This window comes from Polypterus senegalus, chromosome 14, assembly GCF_016835505.1.
Source record: "Polypterus senegalus isolate Bchr_013 chromosome 14, ASM1683550v1, whole genome shotgun sequence".
In the NCBI taxonomy this organism is placed as follows: Eukaryota; Metazoa; Chordata; class Cladistia; order Polypteriformes; family Polypteridae; genus Polypterus; species Polypterus senegalus.
Genome location: NC_053167.1, coordinates 96,198,895 through 96,215,205, shown reverse-complemented (window position 1 = coordinate 96,215,205; position 16,311 = coordinate 96,198,895). Strand labels below are relative to the sequence as shown.

The 16,311-nt window shown below is 37.7% G+C and overlaps 1 protein-coding gene across 1 annotated transcript in view; it reads right to left on the bottom strand.

The window, feature by feature from the left end:
* ak5 (adenylate kinase 5) overlaps positions 1 to 16,311 on the bottom strand; it is a 517,659-nt gene that overhangs the window by 489,704 nt on the left and 11,644 nt on the right. Inside the window, exons 2-5 of the mRNA XM_039734419.1 lie at positions 14,691 to 14,877; positions 12,090 to 12,257; positions 6,565 to 6,737; positions 941 to 1,054 (exon numbers count right to left, since the gene is read on the bottom strand). Of these exons, the coding sequence (XP_039590353.1) occupies positions 941 to 1,054; positions 6,565 to 6,737; positions 12,090 to 12,257; positions 14,691 to 14,877 (642 nt within the window). The remainder of the gene's footprint in view (positions 1 to 940; positions 1,055 to 6,564; positions 6,738 to 12,089; positions 12,258 to 14,690; positions 14,878 to 16,311) is intronic.

The following is a 16,311-nucleotide window of genomic DNA, read 5'->3' as shown; positions in this document are numbered from 1 at the left end:
CCTCCATGTATTTTGTAGGTGGTGCCCCAAGAGGTAGGACAAACTGTCCATTTCTGTCAAGAATCTGCCCTCAACCTTATAATAAGCAGTCCCTTACGCCTCATTGAATGCACTTGTGGTGTTGGTGTGTCTTTGAAATTTTAATTATTGATTGTGGATTTACTGAATTTTGGCCCCTTTGCTCCGTTTGTTTTTATAACGTCTCTTAGTGTTTGTCATTTTGGGACTTGTTTGCTACTGAATAGGCAACTCCTTTTGGGGCCGTTTTGTGTTCTTTGGAACACCTTGCTGACACATAACAGTTTGCAAGATTTCAGTATGTCATATGCTAGGTAAACACAACCTTGCATCCTAAATGACAGATCCCTGAGCACCCGCTGTAACATCTGTAATGTTTATGTTGCCAATTTCCTAAGCAGTAGGCAACATTTGGGTTACTGCTCAAAAGTGGATAGAAATTACATTATAATCCAAAAGGTATAGATCATTTTTTTAATCATCATTCTGAAGTCATCACATACATTTCTCAAACACAATGAGCTCTCTGAGATAACTAAAGAATTAAAAAGTTTTAGGAAAGTTGGCATTCGTGGAAGAGACAAAATTGAATTAATTGGGTTAACACACATGGTTCACGTGGGTGAAATCTGTAGGCAGGCTCATACTGTGAGAGATGCTGAATTCAAGGGTGTCACATTCTGCTTGGTGAAAAAGACAACTCTCTTTATGTACACCCACTGCTGTTTTGTCTGTTTTATTAATTGCCTGTTTTTCATTACACTAACAAGAAAAAACTGAAACATTCTTGCTGACTTGCTATAGTTAAATGAAAGTGGGTTTGAAATTCCTTCAGAGACATTATTTGGATTTTATCACTTTTCTACTTTATACAATAAATAAAATGCATTCTTTAAGGAATGAATGCTAATTGTTCAAATACCTGGTCCTCAAAGGATAAAGCTTGTCCCACATCTCTGGGAAAACCATCAATAACGATGCCATTGGCTTCAGGGATTTGCATTAGTTTCTGCTTTATCTCTGTGATTGTTGTCTCCTGAAGAAAAAAAAAGAAAGATTTTTGTTTAAAATTAGCACTGTGCACAATTAACAGGTAAATCATCAACATCAGCATCTGTGTCTACAGGGATTAAGTTGCAGCAGGCATTACTTTTAATTTAAACTTCAAATCAAAAATGTTTCACAATGCAAAGTTATCACAAGCTCATCATGGTCATTGCAGATGAGGCACAGTTGCCTATTTAATTTTTTCACCAAATTCTACAGTCACTTTTGTCCATTATGTACCTAAATGCTTTTGTCTAGAATGGTATTAGAAATTAGATGAATTCTCTCAAATTTCGTAAATGACTGGGTTGAGAAAATATTTGCAACACAAGCAAACAATGTTATAGAGAAAAAAGAACCAGAGCTCAAAGTCTAAGCAGCTAATGTTGTCTATATATTTATTTTTATGTAGGTAGTGATCAATGAAAATGCGATAGCAGGACCCTGACAGGACCCACCTCCTCATGAAGTGGCTTCCAAACAGTTTTCCAGGAAACTAAGGCTACATTCATACTGCAGCTTAATTCTAACTTTTTTTGTTCATATGTGTCATAGATGTGATTATTTTTATGGAAAGTATGAACAACAAAAACATTACATGGAATAACATCTTTTTCAATTAGATTTAGAACATCAGAACATTTTTGACGTGAACACTCTATTTAATCCAATAAAGCTCACTAATCCTATCAATCTGATTTTTTCAAAGTAACATCAACCTGACTTTCTAAAGTCCCACTATCTACCACATTACCTGGTACTTTATTCCACGTGTCTGTGGTTCTCTGTGTAGCAAAAAACTTTCTAAATCATCTGCAAAATTTTCCCTTGACTAGTTTCCAATTGTGTCCCCATATTTTTTGTAAATAAGCATGGATTCACTGTACTAATTCTTTTCATATCTGTAAAACTTTCAAACATGTCACCTCTTAATACACATTTGCATAAATGGATAAGGTTCAACTCTTTAACACTAGAATCCCTGAAGCCTACGAGAAAAGTCACAATCCTGGGCCACCTTAAATTCCTTCGCACCTCTCCATCAGTATCTTTTGTTTTGCAGATGTGTCAATCAGCACAAACAACAAGCAGTCTGCTATCCCACCCATCCCCCGCCCCCGAGCAGCTCAACTCAGACAAAAAGTTCTACCAGCTCAAGTCTTCTTTACCTCTGTGTGAGGTCCTGTGACTTGCATAGGGTAAATAATATATCGTTATTTGGAACACATTCATTTCATGTCTACAATGATCTGGGTAAATGTATGATGACAGGAAATCCGAAGCAAGAAATGTTGAACACATAGCTAGAACAGAAACTTTTTGCAGGCTATAGTACTAATGACAAAATTTTGACATGAAGTATATAATGTGTGAAGACTAAAGTCCAAATATCTCTTTCACAAAAGGTACACGTATAACAAAACAAGTGCACTTTAATTCAAAAATATAACCGAAGAAAAAGAAATTGGGTTAGGGTACAATGCTGACACAACCGCTTAGCTGGTGCCAAGGGAAGAACTGCTGACTCATAATCAAGAGGTTGTGAGTTCCATTCCGGGACCTTCCTAGATTTACCGTTTTGAGTAGTGAGCTGCTTTTATTGTTATTATTATAGAATAAAAACATAAATTGTCTGTGACAGCCAGTGTAAATTTATGGTACTTGTAAAGGTTAACTTTATTTTTTTTTATTCAGTTTTATTCATGTTCACGCTACCCCTGATCTGACACTGCTGTCATCCTACATTTATACAGATCGTTGTAGACAAAGAACACACAATGCATGTGTTCCAAATAACAATATATTATTTACCCTGTACAACTCCAGGCACCTCACAGCCAGATAAACAGTCTTCATCTGGGAGAACTTTTTGTCCGAGTTGAGCTATGGCAGTGGGTTGATGGGATAGCAGGCTGCTTGCTGCATGTGCTGATCGACACATTTGCAAAACAAAAAACACTAATGGAGAGGTGTGAAGGAATTTAAGGTGGCCCAGGATTACAGCTTCTATCGTAGGTTTCAGGGATTCTAGTGTTAAATCTTTCCTCATAGCACATATCTTGCAATCCTGGAATCAGCCTAGTTACACTTCTCTGGGTCTGCCATAACTTTACTATGTCTTCTTGGTAGCCAGGAGAGCAAAACTGAACACGGTATTCCAGATGACGCCTGACTAGTGTGTTATAAAGATTAAGCATAATCTCCTTGGACGTGTACTCTACACATCGTGCTATATAACCTTACATTCTGTTGGCCTTCTTAGTGGCTTCTGTACACCATCTGGATGTTAATATTGACGAGTCCACTACGACTATTGGTCATTCTCATATGGTAAAGGTGTCAAAGAGCCACAATGACTGCAGGTTTTCAGTCTAGGCACTTTCTTCATTAATAATCAATTTTTAATGATAATGGAACATAACCATGGTGTTCTGATTTTAAGTGCCTTACATTTTAATTGTTTAATTTCTAACCAGCAGCCAAGCAATATGGTAAACCAAACCCACAGATAACCAGGCTTCCTCAGATCCAATCTGCACCTGTGTCTTTCATACAATGCTTGAATCAATAAAAAATCTGAAAAAAAAATGAAGATCTGAGAAATTCATCTGATGTGGTGCACAAGTCATTCGGATTGGATGGTGATCTCAAAAAAGATAAAACAAATTTCTAGAAATGACTGGTGTGGTAGAACGAGAGCACTTACAAGCCACAAAATTAAATAAAATGTTTCATTAACATATATGTACAAAGGAGAATGGTTGGAGTGAAAAGGTGGCATCTCAGTTGGGTGGTAATCTGCCTTTCTTTGCATCTCTGTATTTCCTGGGTGCAGGAGGAGGAGGTTGGGAGCATGCACTCCTACAGCGCATTGCTGCATCCACCACCTGGATTTGGACCCGAGTGCAGCAGTGCAATGGGTGACACATGAGCACCATAGCTGGAGTGCCAATCCTTCCACCAACCCCCAAGGTTTCCCTGTAAGTTGGAGGACCTGCTTGCAGGGTTGGATGCAGATTAATGTGATATTCAGGAGGGAGCAATTGCAGTTTAAGGGCATTGCTCAAGGGCCGAATGGAGCAGAGTCACTTCCGGTGTTTACAGGATTTGAACCGGCAACCCTCCAATTGCCGGTCCAGATCCTTAGCCTCAGAGCCACAGATTAAGGAACAAAAACAACTAAGAAAGTCACTTACAAGTAAGGCAAAAGAAAACTGTTAAATTAACAGAAGTAACCGGTCAATTATCAAAAAAGTAGCGGGAACAAAATCCTGCAGCAGCTATGGTTCTCCAGGATCTCAGGCTGACACCCCAGTCATAAGGATATTTTCATGTTACAGACCTCCCACCATCGTGTATTCAAATCTAACATTTGTACTTTCTATGTGTAACACTTCACATTGACGTATATTACATTTTATGTGCAAGAAATCTGTGCAAGTCCCTCTGTAATGATTCAGATAATTCTAGATCTGCCCCTCGGTCTAGATTAGTATCATCTGCAAACTTAACCAGATAGTGATTTATATTTCTATCCAGATCATTTATATTATAATATGAAAAGGGCAGTAGCTCCAGCTGATCCCTGAGGGACACCACTTTTAAATGACCTAATTCTGATAAGATTCCTTTTCACCATAACCCTTTACTTAATAGTATTTTAGCTAAATTTGCACCTATCTACACTTTGATTTCCCATTTCCCAGATGCCAAGCATCTCTTATCAAAATCCAGATGCATAATATCATATGCAACTCATAGAATTCCAGCATGTTAGTAAAGTACAACCTCGCCTGTCCGAAGCCATGACTGCCCACTAATACACCTGTTCATGCCAAGTGATCCTCAGCCTTTTCCTTAATAAATCCATACATTAATTTACATGTGCTGGAGTTTAAGCAGGCCAGTTTCATATGTAATATATGCATCTTAATTGTAACAAACATTTGAATGCTTAAATTGGAATTGTTTGGAATCATATGGTGGAAGACAGTACCGACTCAGCATTCCAGTGCAAAGACATTGAGGTGGCAGACTTAGTAAACATTGGGGAGGACTGTCCCAAGCCATTACAGCTCAATTTGATATGCTGCTCCCACAAGAAACTGCAAGCCTCAAACACATATTTCTCCAATCAAGTCTCACACAAGTAATTGAACTGCGCATTCAACATTCAGAAAACATCAGAACGCTGTTTTACAACAAAACCCATTACATCGTCGTCCCACCAGTGCTTGCTACTGTCTTGTATTCTACATGCAAAGATGCAGTGATAACGGTGCTCAAAGCAACAACCATGATTTTGTCAGTCAGTCAGTCATGATCCAACCCGCTATATCCTAACACAGGGTCACGGGGGTCTGCTGGAGCTAAACAAAGACAACAGAGGGCACAAGGCAGGAAACAAACCCCGGGCAGGGCACCAGCCCACCGCAGACCATGATTTTGTGTTTTTTTAATTTGTCCTCCTTACTGTTATGAAATGACAAATTCAAAGATGTCCTGCACTGAAAGCAAAGTAAGTTAGCATAGCACACTGTCTATTAAGTTGTATCAGGATGGAATCGGTTTTATTAAATTTATGAAAGTGGGACACACACATAGATATCTGTACACACTCATATCTGATATGGATTGTTTATAAAATTAATTTGAACATTAAAACAAAAAACCAACACCACCATTCCCTTCACTGAGTATGTTAGATCAATTTACTGTCTTTGCAATCAGATCTATTTTAGATTCCTTTCATCCTCTCCTCTGTTGCCTTTAACACATTTTGTTTCTTTTTATTTATATTTTCATCACTGATTTGTACATTTTTTTATCCATTATGATGAGCACAGTACTAAAATAAATTAAAACTGTGACATTATCGTACTGCCGTTAGCGTAATTCTTTTAACTGAGCTGCACCTGCTGAACACAAATATTGAAATTTGCACTTTGGATTGAGACATCGTGAAAATTCATTTTTAAACTCTCTCAGGTTACATTTCAGGACTGCAAGTCTCCTGGCAAGCATCTAAAAATAATTATTATAGTTCAGAAGGAAACTATAATCACAGTCTCAATAACAAACTCCTCAGTGCACAGTGTTCCTGGGGAGACATGAATGCCATGTTGTGACTCACACATATTACACAGTACACCACTGCATTTTATTTCTACAAATTCTGATTGACAGCACATTGTTTATGTGTCAATAACATAATAAAGGCATCAGTAACTATCACTTGAAGCATCTTGGCCTTTAACACAACATTTTACACTGTGGCTTCCTAATTAAGATCAACTCAATAACGAACTGTTTCCTTGACATATTTATTTAGAACGTAAGAGAAGTATCTGTTGCATTTTGATTCAGGCTCTGCTCATTATGTGATTGCTTATATGATGGTCTGCTCAATTAGGAAGCCATTCAGCTTGGAGATGCTGTTAATGAGGGTCTAAAATTTCCTCTTTGTTAATGAGAAGCAATGTTTGAGCGCTCTTATACCTGTGGTGCCAACTCTCCATTTGTAATTATTTTTGCAATTAGGCTCCATTTTCTGTTGCTGGTGGCATTGTGGATCATCTTTTTTCGCAGAAGTTCTCCAACAGAAATATATTCAAACCCATAGCGCTCAGCAATCTTCAGACTCTGGGTACCTTTTCCACTCCCAGGACCACCTGTTGTGTTAAAAAGGGAAATAGGTTGTTGTGGAACATGCATATAAGGCAGTAACATCACAAATGAACTATAAATTTTATTGTCCTTTTTTTTAAATTATCATAAGGATGACCTGAAACAAAAACTCTCACCAGCTAATCAGAGGACTCAAGTTTGTGGATGCTTCAGTATAGCGTCAGGCACATGCGATTAGGAGGAATCCCCAAAGTTCTACACAGGTAAGCACTACCACCCTGGGCAGAAAGGGGGCCCTCCTGTTCACACACTAGGTCTTTCCATCCACAGTTAAGAGAAACTTCGAATGGAATACAAGTGATGTCACATGATCACCCACCCCATCTGGAAATCCTCGCCACAAAACCAACCAGGACCGGAAGGAGACAGTCAGTTGTTGACTACCAGCGACTGAGATAAAGTGCTCAGAAGCACAGCTTGCTTTTCTTGTTTTAGCATCCTCACATGCTATTTATTTCAGTTAGATCAGTTTTTGATTTTTAATAAATTTGCCAACCTTTCTTAAAACATGTTTTTACTTTGTCATTATGGGTTGCATGATGCACAAAAATGGCAAATGTATCCATTCTAAATTAAATTAACAACACAATAATCCTATGATGTTTGTGGATGATGAGGTGGAGATATGCTGTAGAAAGGAGAGGAATGAAGGTCCGTAGGAACAAGAAGGACACAATGCGTGTGTGTAGAGAGGGAGGTCAAAGGAGTGGTGAGGATACAGGGAGTAGAGTTGGTGAAGGTGGATGAGTTTAAATACTTGGAATAAACAGTACAGAGTAATGGGGAGTGTGGAAGACAGGCGAAGAACAGAGTGCAGGCAGGGTGGAATGGGTGGAGAAGAGTGTCAGGAGTAATTTGTGAAAGACGGGTATCAGCAAGAGTGAGACCAGCTATGTTATATGGGTTGGAGACGGCGGCACTGACCAGAAAGCAGGAGACAGAGCTGGAGGTGGCAGAGTTAAAGATGCTAAGATTTGCATTGGGCGTGACAAGGAAGGACAGGATTAGAAATGAGTACATTAGAGGGTCAGCTCAGGTTGGACGGTTTGGAGATAAAGTCAGAGAGGCGAGATTACGTTGGTTTGGACATATGCAGAGGAGAGATGCTGGGTATATTGGGAGAAGGATGCTAAGGATAGAGCTTCCAGGCAAAAGGAAAAGAGGAAGGCCTAAGCGAAGGTTTATGGATGTGGTGAGAGAGGACATGCAGGTGATGGGTGTCACAGAGCAAGATACAGAAGACAGAAAGATATGGGAGAAGGTGATCTGCTGTGGCGACCCCTATAACGGGAGCAGCTGAAAGAAGAAGAAAGAATAAAGTGTGCAGAAAGTGAAAGGGTCTGAATACTTTATGAATTTTGTGTTATGAATAAACATTTCTCAAAACTCCATTAAAATGAAGTCTGTGTAGGATGTCTAACCAGCAGGATGTTCACAAAAATAAATCCAACCCGCTTTCACAGGATACTGACATATAAAAGTGCAACAAATTTAAGCTTTAAACTGCAATTTAATCAATCAGTGTTTGCTTTCATATCCAACTGTAAATTATTCAGGAAACAAAGTACTGCACCTTGTTCCTAGTCTGCAGAACCAAAGACGGCAGGCACCAAATTAGAGTGCAGCCTCCTTCATTGGAAAGAGGGAAGCGTAAAAATGATCTGTCTTTTGCTTTCCTTGAATGAAGTGTAAATAATTGTGGAAAAATTATTACATGCACCATGTGAACAGATAATTAATGTAATTCAGTCCTGAGATTTAATTTATGCGGGTGAAAGAGTTCAATCTCCTGAGCTCATAATAGAAAATAAAGCTCACTGGAGACATGCTCTCTTATATTTTCTGTAAGAAACGCTCTGCAGAACGCTCTTAATCTTGGTGTGCGGTGCTAAGAGCAACCATGTGTACTATGTAATGTTTTCTCTCCAGTTTTTGAAAACTGTCACTGCATATGTTTACTAAGAAAGATAACAGTTTTTGAACATCTGTCATTTTTCATATCTAAGGCTGGGTATTAAAAAACAAACTAGTGCCAGTATATCAGTGCCTAAATCCAACATGTACTGCCCCTTCATATATGAACTGAATTTCAGTAACTATTTGTTCATCCAAATTCATCTCTAAAACCATTGCATCCAGGCAGGGTAAAGAAGAGGATGGCACCTATCCCAGAAACATCAGCACAGAGTAGAAACTAAACCTGGTTAGAATCCAAATAAAACTACACCAGGAAAGGATCATTAGATCTCTCACATTTAGTGAGTTTGAGCCACATAATTGTACATTTTAAATGAATAATTTACTAGTTTCAGAATTTCTTAACTGTTTTTCTTCGCTTACTTAAAACATATGTATTTTAAACCAGTCTATTCAATTATTACAATAGGAACAAAGCCATTAAAGTTTGAAAACTATCATAGGTCAGACTAAGTTAAAGCAAGCACCGAGATGCTTTACTGAGTGTTATGGTACACTAGACAGAAATCTTAATACAAGGTTCACAGCAGAAGCCAAGTCTTACTTTTGTCTAAATTAAGAATTTCTCAGTAAGAAAGAATTACTGGCAAAAAACAAAAACAGCTTTTATGAAAATGTTGTATCAGTGTTACTTATGGGGCTCACACACAAGCAAAGGAGATGAGATACTTGCAGAATGTGGTTGGAAAGACCATTCAAGACTGGATATGAAACAAATCATTAGAATGCAGGTTAAGACAGAAAAGCTTGAATAAATGACCAAGAGGGATAGACAGAGGTGGTACAGTCACGTCATGAGAATGCCAACACAAAGACTTCAAAAGTAAGCCTTGAAGGCGAGCAGTGGAGGCAGAAGGCCAAAACAATCCAGAAGGATGAACTGGGATGACTTTGTGGAACTGCTGTTTTGAGAAAAATGGATATAGCAAAAATTAACAGATACAATATTAAAAGAGAGGATCGAGTGGCAATGGTTTAGTACGTTCTCTACACCAACAGCTGGAAAACTGGAATTGGATTAAGTAAAGTGAAGTGAAGCAAAATATATACATTTATAAAAATTCATTAATTAATCCACACATATGCCTATGGGCAATGGAATACATTCATTAATTCACAAGCATGTGGAATAGGTTTACAAGAACTCGGGAATTGACATTTTTATATATTTTGCTGGCTCTTATGCTGTCGGAGAGCTCCTCCTGCTGAACTTAGTAAGTTGTTTAAAAAATGAATAGATGAAATTAGACTTCAATAATGTATCTTAATAAGATTTGTGATTAACATTGAAATCATATCCTGAATTACAGGAATATATATATACATATATACCAGTAATAACGGCACACTGCACGATAACGTGCAGTGAATACACTTGACTTGAGCATTCATAGTTGTCATACTCTTTCTTTCTCTGTACATTTAACATTCGTTTGCTCAGAGGTTGATGCGCCTGCTGCTTCCTGAGCAGCTCTTCTTTTCTCCACCCTAGCGGCCCACTTCTTCTCTTCTTTCGTCTGGATCTTTTCGCATTAAAACTGATTAAGTCAGTCTTTGTGTTGCAATCACTTAGTACATTTTCTTTAATTTTTGACTTAAGCTGGCACTTAAGTGTTCAATCTGCCTTAAGAATGATTTATGATATGAAGAGGTAGGGAAAGTGACAGCAAAGGTGGTAGGGATGAGAACGACGCTCGTAAAATTAAAAAGGAATAACCTTTGGAGGTCAATCATCACCCTAAAAGCGGACAGTAAACGACACGTAGTATATGTGTACCAAATTTCAGATCAATAGGTCAAACGGTTTGCAAGCTACAGGTGATTTAAAATCTTGGACAGACAAACAAACAGCCACGGTAGCGTATTATAAAGAAAGATTTTTTTTACCTAAAATATTTAAAAATCATGATTGTACACATTCTACATTTGAAATATACTATAAAGATATATAAAAATAACTAACAATCATCTATAAATTATCCCCCATTGTACCCCATTTAGAGTGATGTGAGCTAGAGCCATTATTTGCACAGCAGGAATTAACACTGGACATGGTGTTAGTCCATCACTGACTACACTCAGCACAAAATCCTCCTTCGCTCAGGGCCATTTTATAATTGGCAGCTAACATAATCAAATAATCTGCTGGATGAAGACAGTAATCAGCCTGACACAAGAATGACCCACTTAACAATCATTTGGGTAAACAGCCACACGTTTCTTAAGTCATCTGCCACCACTTCCATCTACAACTTCCACATCCCCAAAATAACTTAGCATCCTTATGATAACACTTATTACTTCAGAAAATGTTATTTTTTCTCAGTAATCTGTTCAGCTTGTCCTACCGCTAAGTGAGCCTGCACATTTACATTATTATTCTTGTCTTCAGCTCTTTTAAATTTTTCACCATCATATACCAAACAACTCAACTTGCAATGTGTAACTGGCATACACTCTTCTCTTCAACACCAGAGAAGCTGTCTGAGACAAAAAACTTTAAATTTTCATTTGTTATGATCTCATATGACAAACATAGGCATTTGTGAGAATTCAGCTTGACATTGTATCAGTTGATATGCAACTAAACATGTTGAATGGGTTGTTGTAACTAAAGGCTTCTATGAACCTATAAGACAATAATGTCCAACTTGGTCTTGTTTGCCTACAGTCTTATAATGTAGGTGTGTGTAGACACTGCAAATAAATTTCCTTCCAAAATTTGCCTCTTAAGGGCACCAAGTATACTATAGAAATTTGTCAAGTATTCAAAAGTTATTATAAACACATAGAGTACATATACGCATTTTACAGTAGATTTTTTTTTTATCCAGCTATCTGTTTTCCAAAATAGTAAATTATCCAATCTCGTAGTGTAAGTAAAAGTAGTGCCATTGGGACCTTTGAGGCTTCACTCAGTATTGTTTTGTGCATATTATACGAATAGCTGATGACAAGCTCTGCCGTGCTGAATGGACATATCTTTTCTTATGTAGATGTATTAATAAATCCAGTATGCATATTGCTGACACATTAGACTTATTATTCAAGTGCATAGGAGGGCAAGGAATCTTAAGGTTTGGCTTATTTATATTCATTTCTTTACTGTGTTAAGTAAGGTTTACAAGTCAGACTTTAATAGTAACATATACTCTCCTGTAGGAGAGCTCACAGATTGTTTTTAGCATTATTTAAACCTTTAAGCCACGTACACACCAACAGATACAACTAATAACCATAAAACAGTGATGTTTGCTTACTGTTACATGAATCCTGTTTATATACTGTATATCTGCCAAACAAACTGTTAAGGGGTCAATACATTTCATATGTGTCTCAATAACACTTGATTTACTTACCAATAACAAAAATTAACTTGGGCCGGGGTCTGTTTGGGTCAAACACATCATATTCCTCAATCAGCTCAGCAGTTTCAGAAAGATCTGAATCACTCTCAATTGAGAACTGATGGATAGGTGGTAATCGATCATAGCGGCGATAAGGAAAGTTGGAGCTATCAGGCAACACTGAAAAATAAACAGGTAGAAATATAATTTAGTAAAAGGCAACATATTACTTAATAATCTTGTCTCCCTTCTAATATATCCATCTTTAGCTGTATTGTCTCTTTTGCTGGATGTTTTGTGGTCTACCCCAGAAATTCCCGTTTCTCACTTCATTAATTGTGTGTTTACCAATTGTGAAGTTGAAATAATATTTATAAATGTGGTGTATTGCTAACAGCAACAATGCTATAACAAGCAAATCATTTTACCAGTTGGAAATAACAATCTTCTACTGTTTGTTAGTGAAATGTATTAATTTGGACAATGTTTCTCTTATCCAATACAATTTGAAGGAAGGGGGAACCATGCAGTGATCTTTTGTTACCCACTGGTGTCATTATTCTTAACTCATGGACCTTTGGTGTTCTTCTTCTGTCTCTTCAACTAAGTCTGTCCATATTACCTCCTGGGCTCTCAAACTGTAGGCTGATAATTCACAGAGGTTAAACACAATTTGAATCATCCATTATCAATTTGACATTTATCATTTGCTACTGGAAAATGCATCTGAGCTGGTGTTGGACTTGATCAGTCTGGGCAGCTGTAGATTAGTATTGAGTGGGTTATCATCAACAAAGAGCTCCTCTTCTCTCTTGGGTCTGATGGCCACTGGATTTGCACATGGAGCTGATGCAAACAGGTGCACAGGTGGGGCAATCTTCTGTAAAAATGTACACCTGAACCGCAAGTGTAATTATTAAAGGACGCCATTTCTATTAATAACCCCTCCACCCCACTATGTTAGAGGGAGCTTAAACCTTTCCTGGCTGACCGTGTTCCTAGACCTACTCCCAGCAGAGAAGGTGCTTTGCCATTATTTGCAATCTGCTCCATATTCTTCCACAGCTTCGACAGATCCTTCTATCTCCTGCCACTGTCTTGTTAATAACATCTCCCTCTTTGAACCTCATTATTGACTAATAACGTGAACATTGTGTGTAAATTCTAAAATACATTCTTATTTACAATCTGAACCACCAAATGTTTCCTTTTGCTAGCCAATTTCCTTTCTGCACACACCATGATTCATATGATGCCCTGTGTGATGTGCTCACAGCAGACTGCTCTGAAATGGACTTGGAAGAGCTGCACACCCACAGCCTTGTGGAACTGCCAATCCCCACAGTGAACAAATAAATCACATTTCAAAAGACATGATATAATCAGATAGGGAGAGCAAAGAATCCAAGAATATTGATCTGCTGGATTAGCATAGGCCTCTACTCCTACATCCTTAAAAACAACAAAGCGACAAAAAATGAAAACTCTTTTGATCTGGGCATATTTTCTTTCTCATGTAACAAAGTATACGTGAGCTATTCAAGAATTTAAGGCAAGAGCTAAACAGAAGCAAACATTAGCAGCACTCTTGTTTTGGTAACACTTTCTTAGCAGCTAACCCATTTCAATTAAGTAATGATGACAAAAGATTTAGCACAGATTAAACGATTAAGCCTTTCCCTTCTGCCTCCTTGGAAATTGATTGCAAAAAAGATCAAAAAGACTGTCTGAGTTTAATTAACTTTGCAAAGTTTGGTGATGAAAAAAAATCCTCATCTTATTTCACCTCCACGAGCATCTCCATAGCTAAAGAGCACTTATGATCATCGCACACTTCACAGTGGGTGACTCGTCACAGTTGCGGCCACATAAATGCTGATCTATATGCAGTATAAGGAAGCAAAAACAAGGCTGTTCCAGGTGTTCTGATCATTGAATCCATTTCCTTTCGAGGCTCTGTGCAGCTGCCTAACTAACTGCCTACGAGACATGCAGCGCCAAATCCTCTAGGACAAAGCCTAGAAACAATGAGGAATGACTTACGAACATTTATGTTAGGTAGAATGCCCAGTGGGGCCTGAGTGGTCTTTTGGCCTTGGAAACCCCATAGATTTTTGTTTCTGTTTTGCTTTGTTTGCTTATTTTTTTGGCCTCTCAGCTATTATCAGACTTATCTTTAGAGACTTACAATGTAATATTATTTGTAAGGACTCCATTTTTTGGTGATTCTTTGTTTGGTAGGTGCGGCAACATGCTGTATAAGTGCAAGCTACCAAAATTTCTCTCACTTTTCAACTAATAATATACCTATGTTATGTAAGCTTGCATTGATTTATTTTTATTACTTATTAATTTTAACTAATTTAACTTGTTTTTGTTTTTTTGTCCTTTCTTTGACATCTTGTAAAACACTTTGAGCTACATTCATGCATATGAAAATATGCTGTTAGTTTTGTTTTCATGAAGAGTATACAGAACGTCTAGTCAGGTTTTGAGGTCTACCCTCTTTTGCAGAATTGATAATGAATGACTTCAGTTACTTTTTTAGAAAGACAAAGAAGACACTGTGTCTGCCGTGTATGATCATTATTTTAAAGATATCTTCCGTCTTACCATTTCTGAAAAACGATCTCCTGGACTGGCCTCCATTGAGTGGGGGAAGGGTTTTTTTCTCCTGTCCAACAAATGTGTCCCACCTCACTTTGTCTGTCCCCCCAAGTTCTCGGACCTTTTTCAAGCAACCTTCCATGTACTCAACTGGATCATCTGGTCTGTAGTACATCAATCCAGTCAGCAGACTCTACAAGGGGGATAACAGATTGGAGAATCATTATTATTTAAACATTTGGGACAAAGTCAGTCTGAGTTTGTGAATGTTGGCTGGGACGTGTTGATTATTATTTAACAATGCTGATGCAGAATCTGAAGTTAGAATCCCAGATTGCAGACTGTTTATGTGAAGTCTATGCATGTTTTTTTTTTCATACCAAAGACATACAGTATCAGTCAAAAGTTTTGGGCACACCCAGCAATTTTCATGTTTTTAATAGAAAGCGATAACTTTTTTTTATCAACACGCCAATAAGTTGATTTAAAAATATAGCCACTGCTAATGGCTATTACTGATTGAAATTACACATTTGTCATTTATTATTCACATATGAGTGCACATTCCCATTTTGGGCAGCCATTTCTTAACTAACCTAACAGTAAACGTCCTTAGCTTATCCTAATTTGTCATGTTTAAATGCTAATTTGTTATTAGACAAACCTTTGCATTAGCACTGCTGGATCCAGTTACTCTGTTCACTTGGGTTGTAAGGTACTGGCATTCCTAAAGTTCAGGTCTGGTTTCAAAAGTGGCCAAAATGAAACAGCTTTCTCAATAAACATGCCAGTGTACTGTTTCTGCTTTTTTGTTTGGCAGAATCAAGGTAGTTCCATGTGACAGACTGCCAAGAAACTGAAAGCTTCATACAAAGGTATGTATGTTACTGTCTTGAAAGAAGTGGGCAAACTTTATCAAAATAGAATAGAAAAAGAAGGGGCAACTGCATGAGAAGATAAAAGTACATGAGTCTGTAGTTGGAGAAACAAATGCTCTCATGTCCTCAGTTGGCTTCTCCCTTAAATAAACGCCAAATACCAATATCGTATGCAACAGAGAAAAGCCGACTCCAGGGTGCAGACCATAATACACTTTTCCAGTCCGGTCCAATGTTTTTGTAGTTTTGCCGTTTTAATCTTTTCATTTATTTGCCAGTTTCACTTATGGCCTTTTCTTTGAAACTTAGACACTTAGGCCAGCATCCTGGAGTTGCCATTTCACTGTTGCAGATGACATTGGTATTTGGCATGTACAGTATTTGAGGAAAAAGCCAACTTAGGCATTAGAAATTAAAAATTAGGCATTTCAAGCAATAATAGCCAGTATCAAAAGAAGTATTATTCTGGCTGTATTTTTAAATCAATTTAATGTTATCTTAATAAAAACAGGTATCAATTTATAATAAAAAAAAATCAATTTCTGGTTATTTCCAGACTTTTCAGGGGTACTATACAAGATTGGTTCATCTGTGACTCTAAACTGGCCAAATGTGGATTAGCATTCTGCTCAGATTTTCTCCTTTCTCCAGGACATGCGTTGGCCCAAATGATTATGCACTAAATTGAGCAAGTTCCAAGAGGAACTGGAGGAGTTTTTCAAGTGGGATATTTTGAAAGTGTAAAAAAT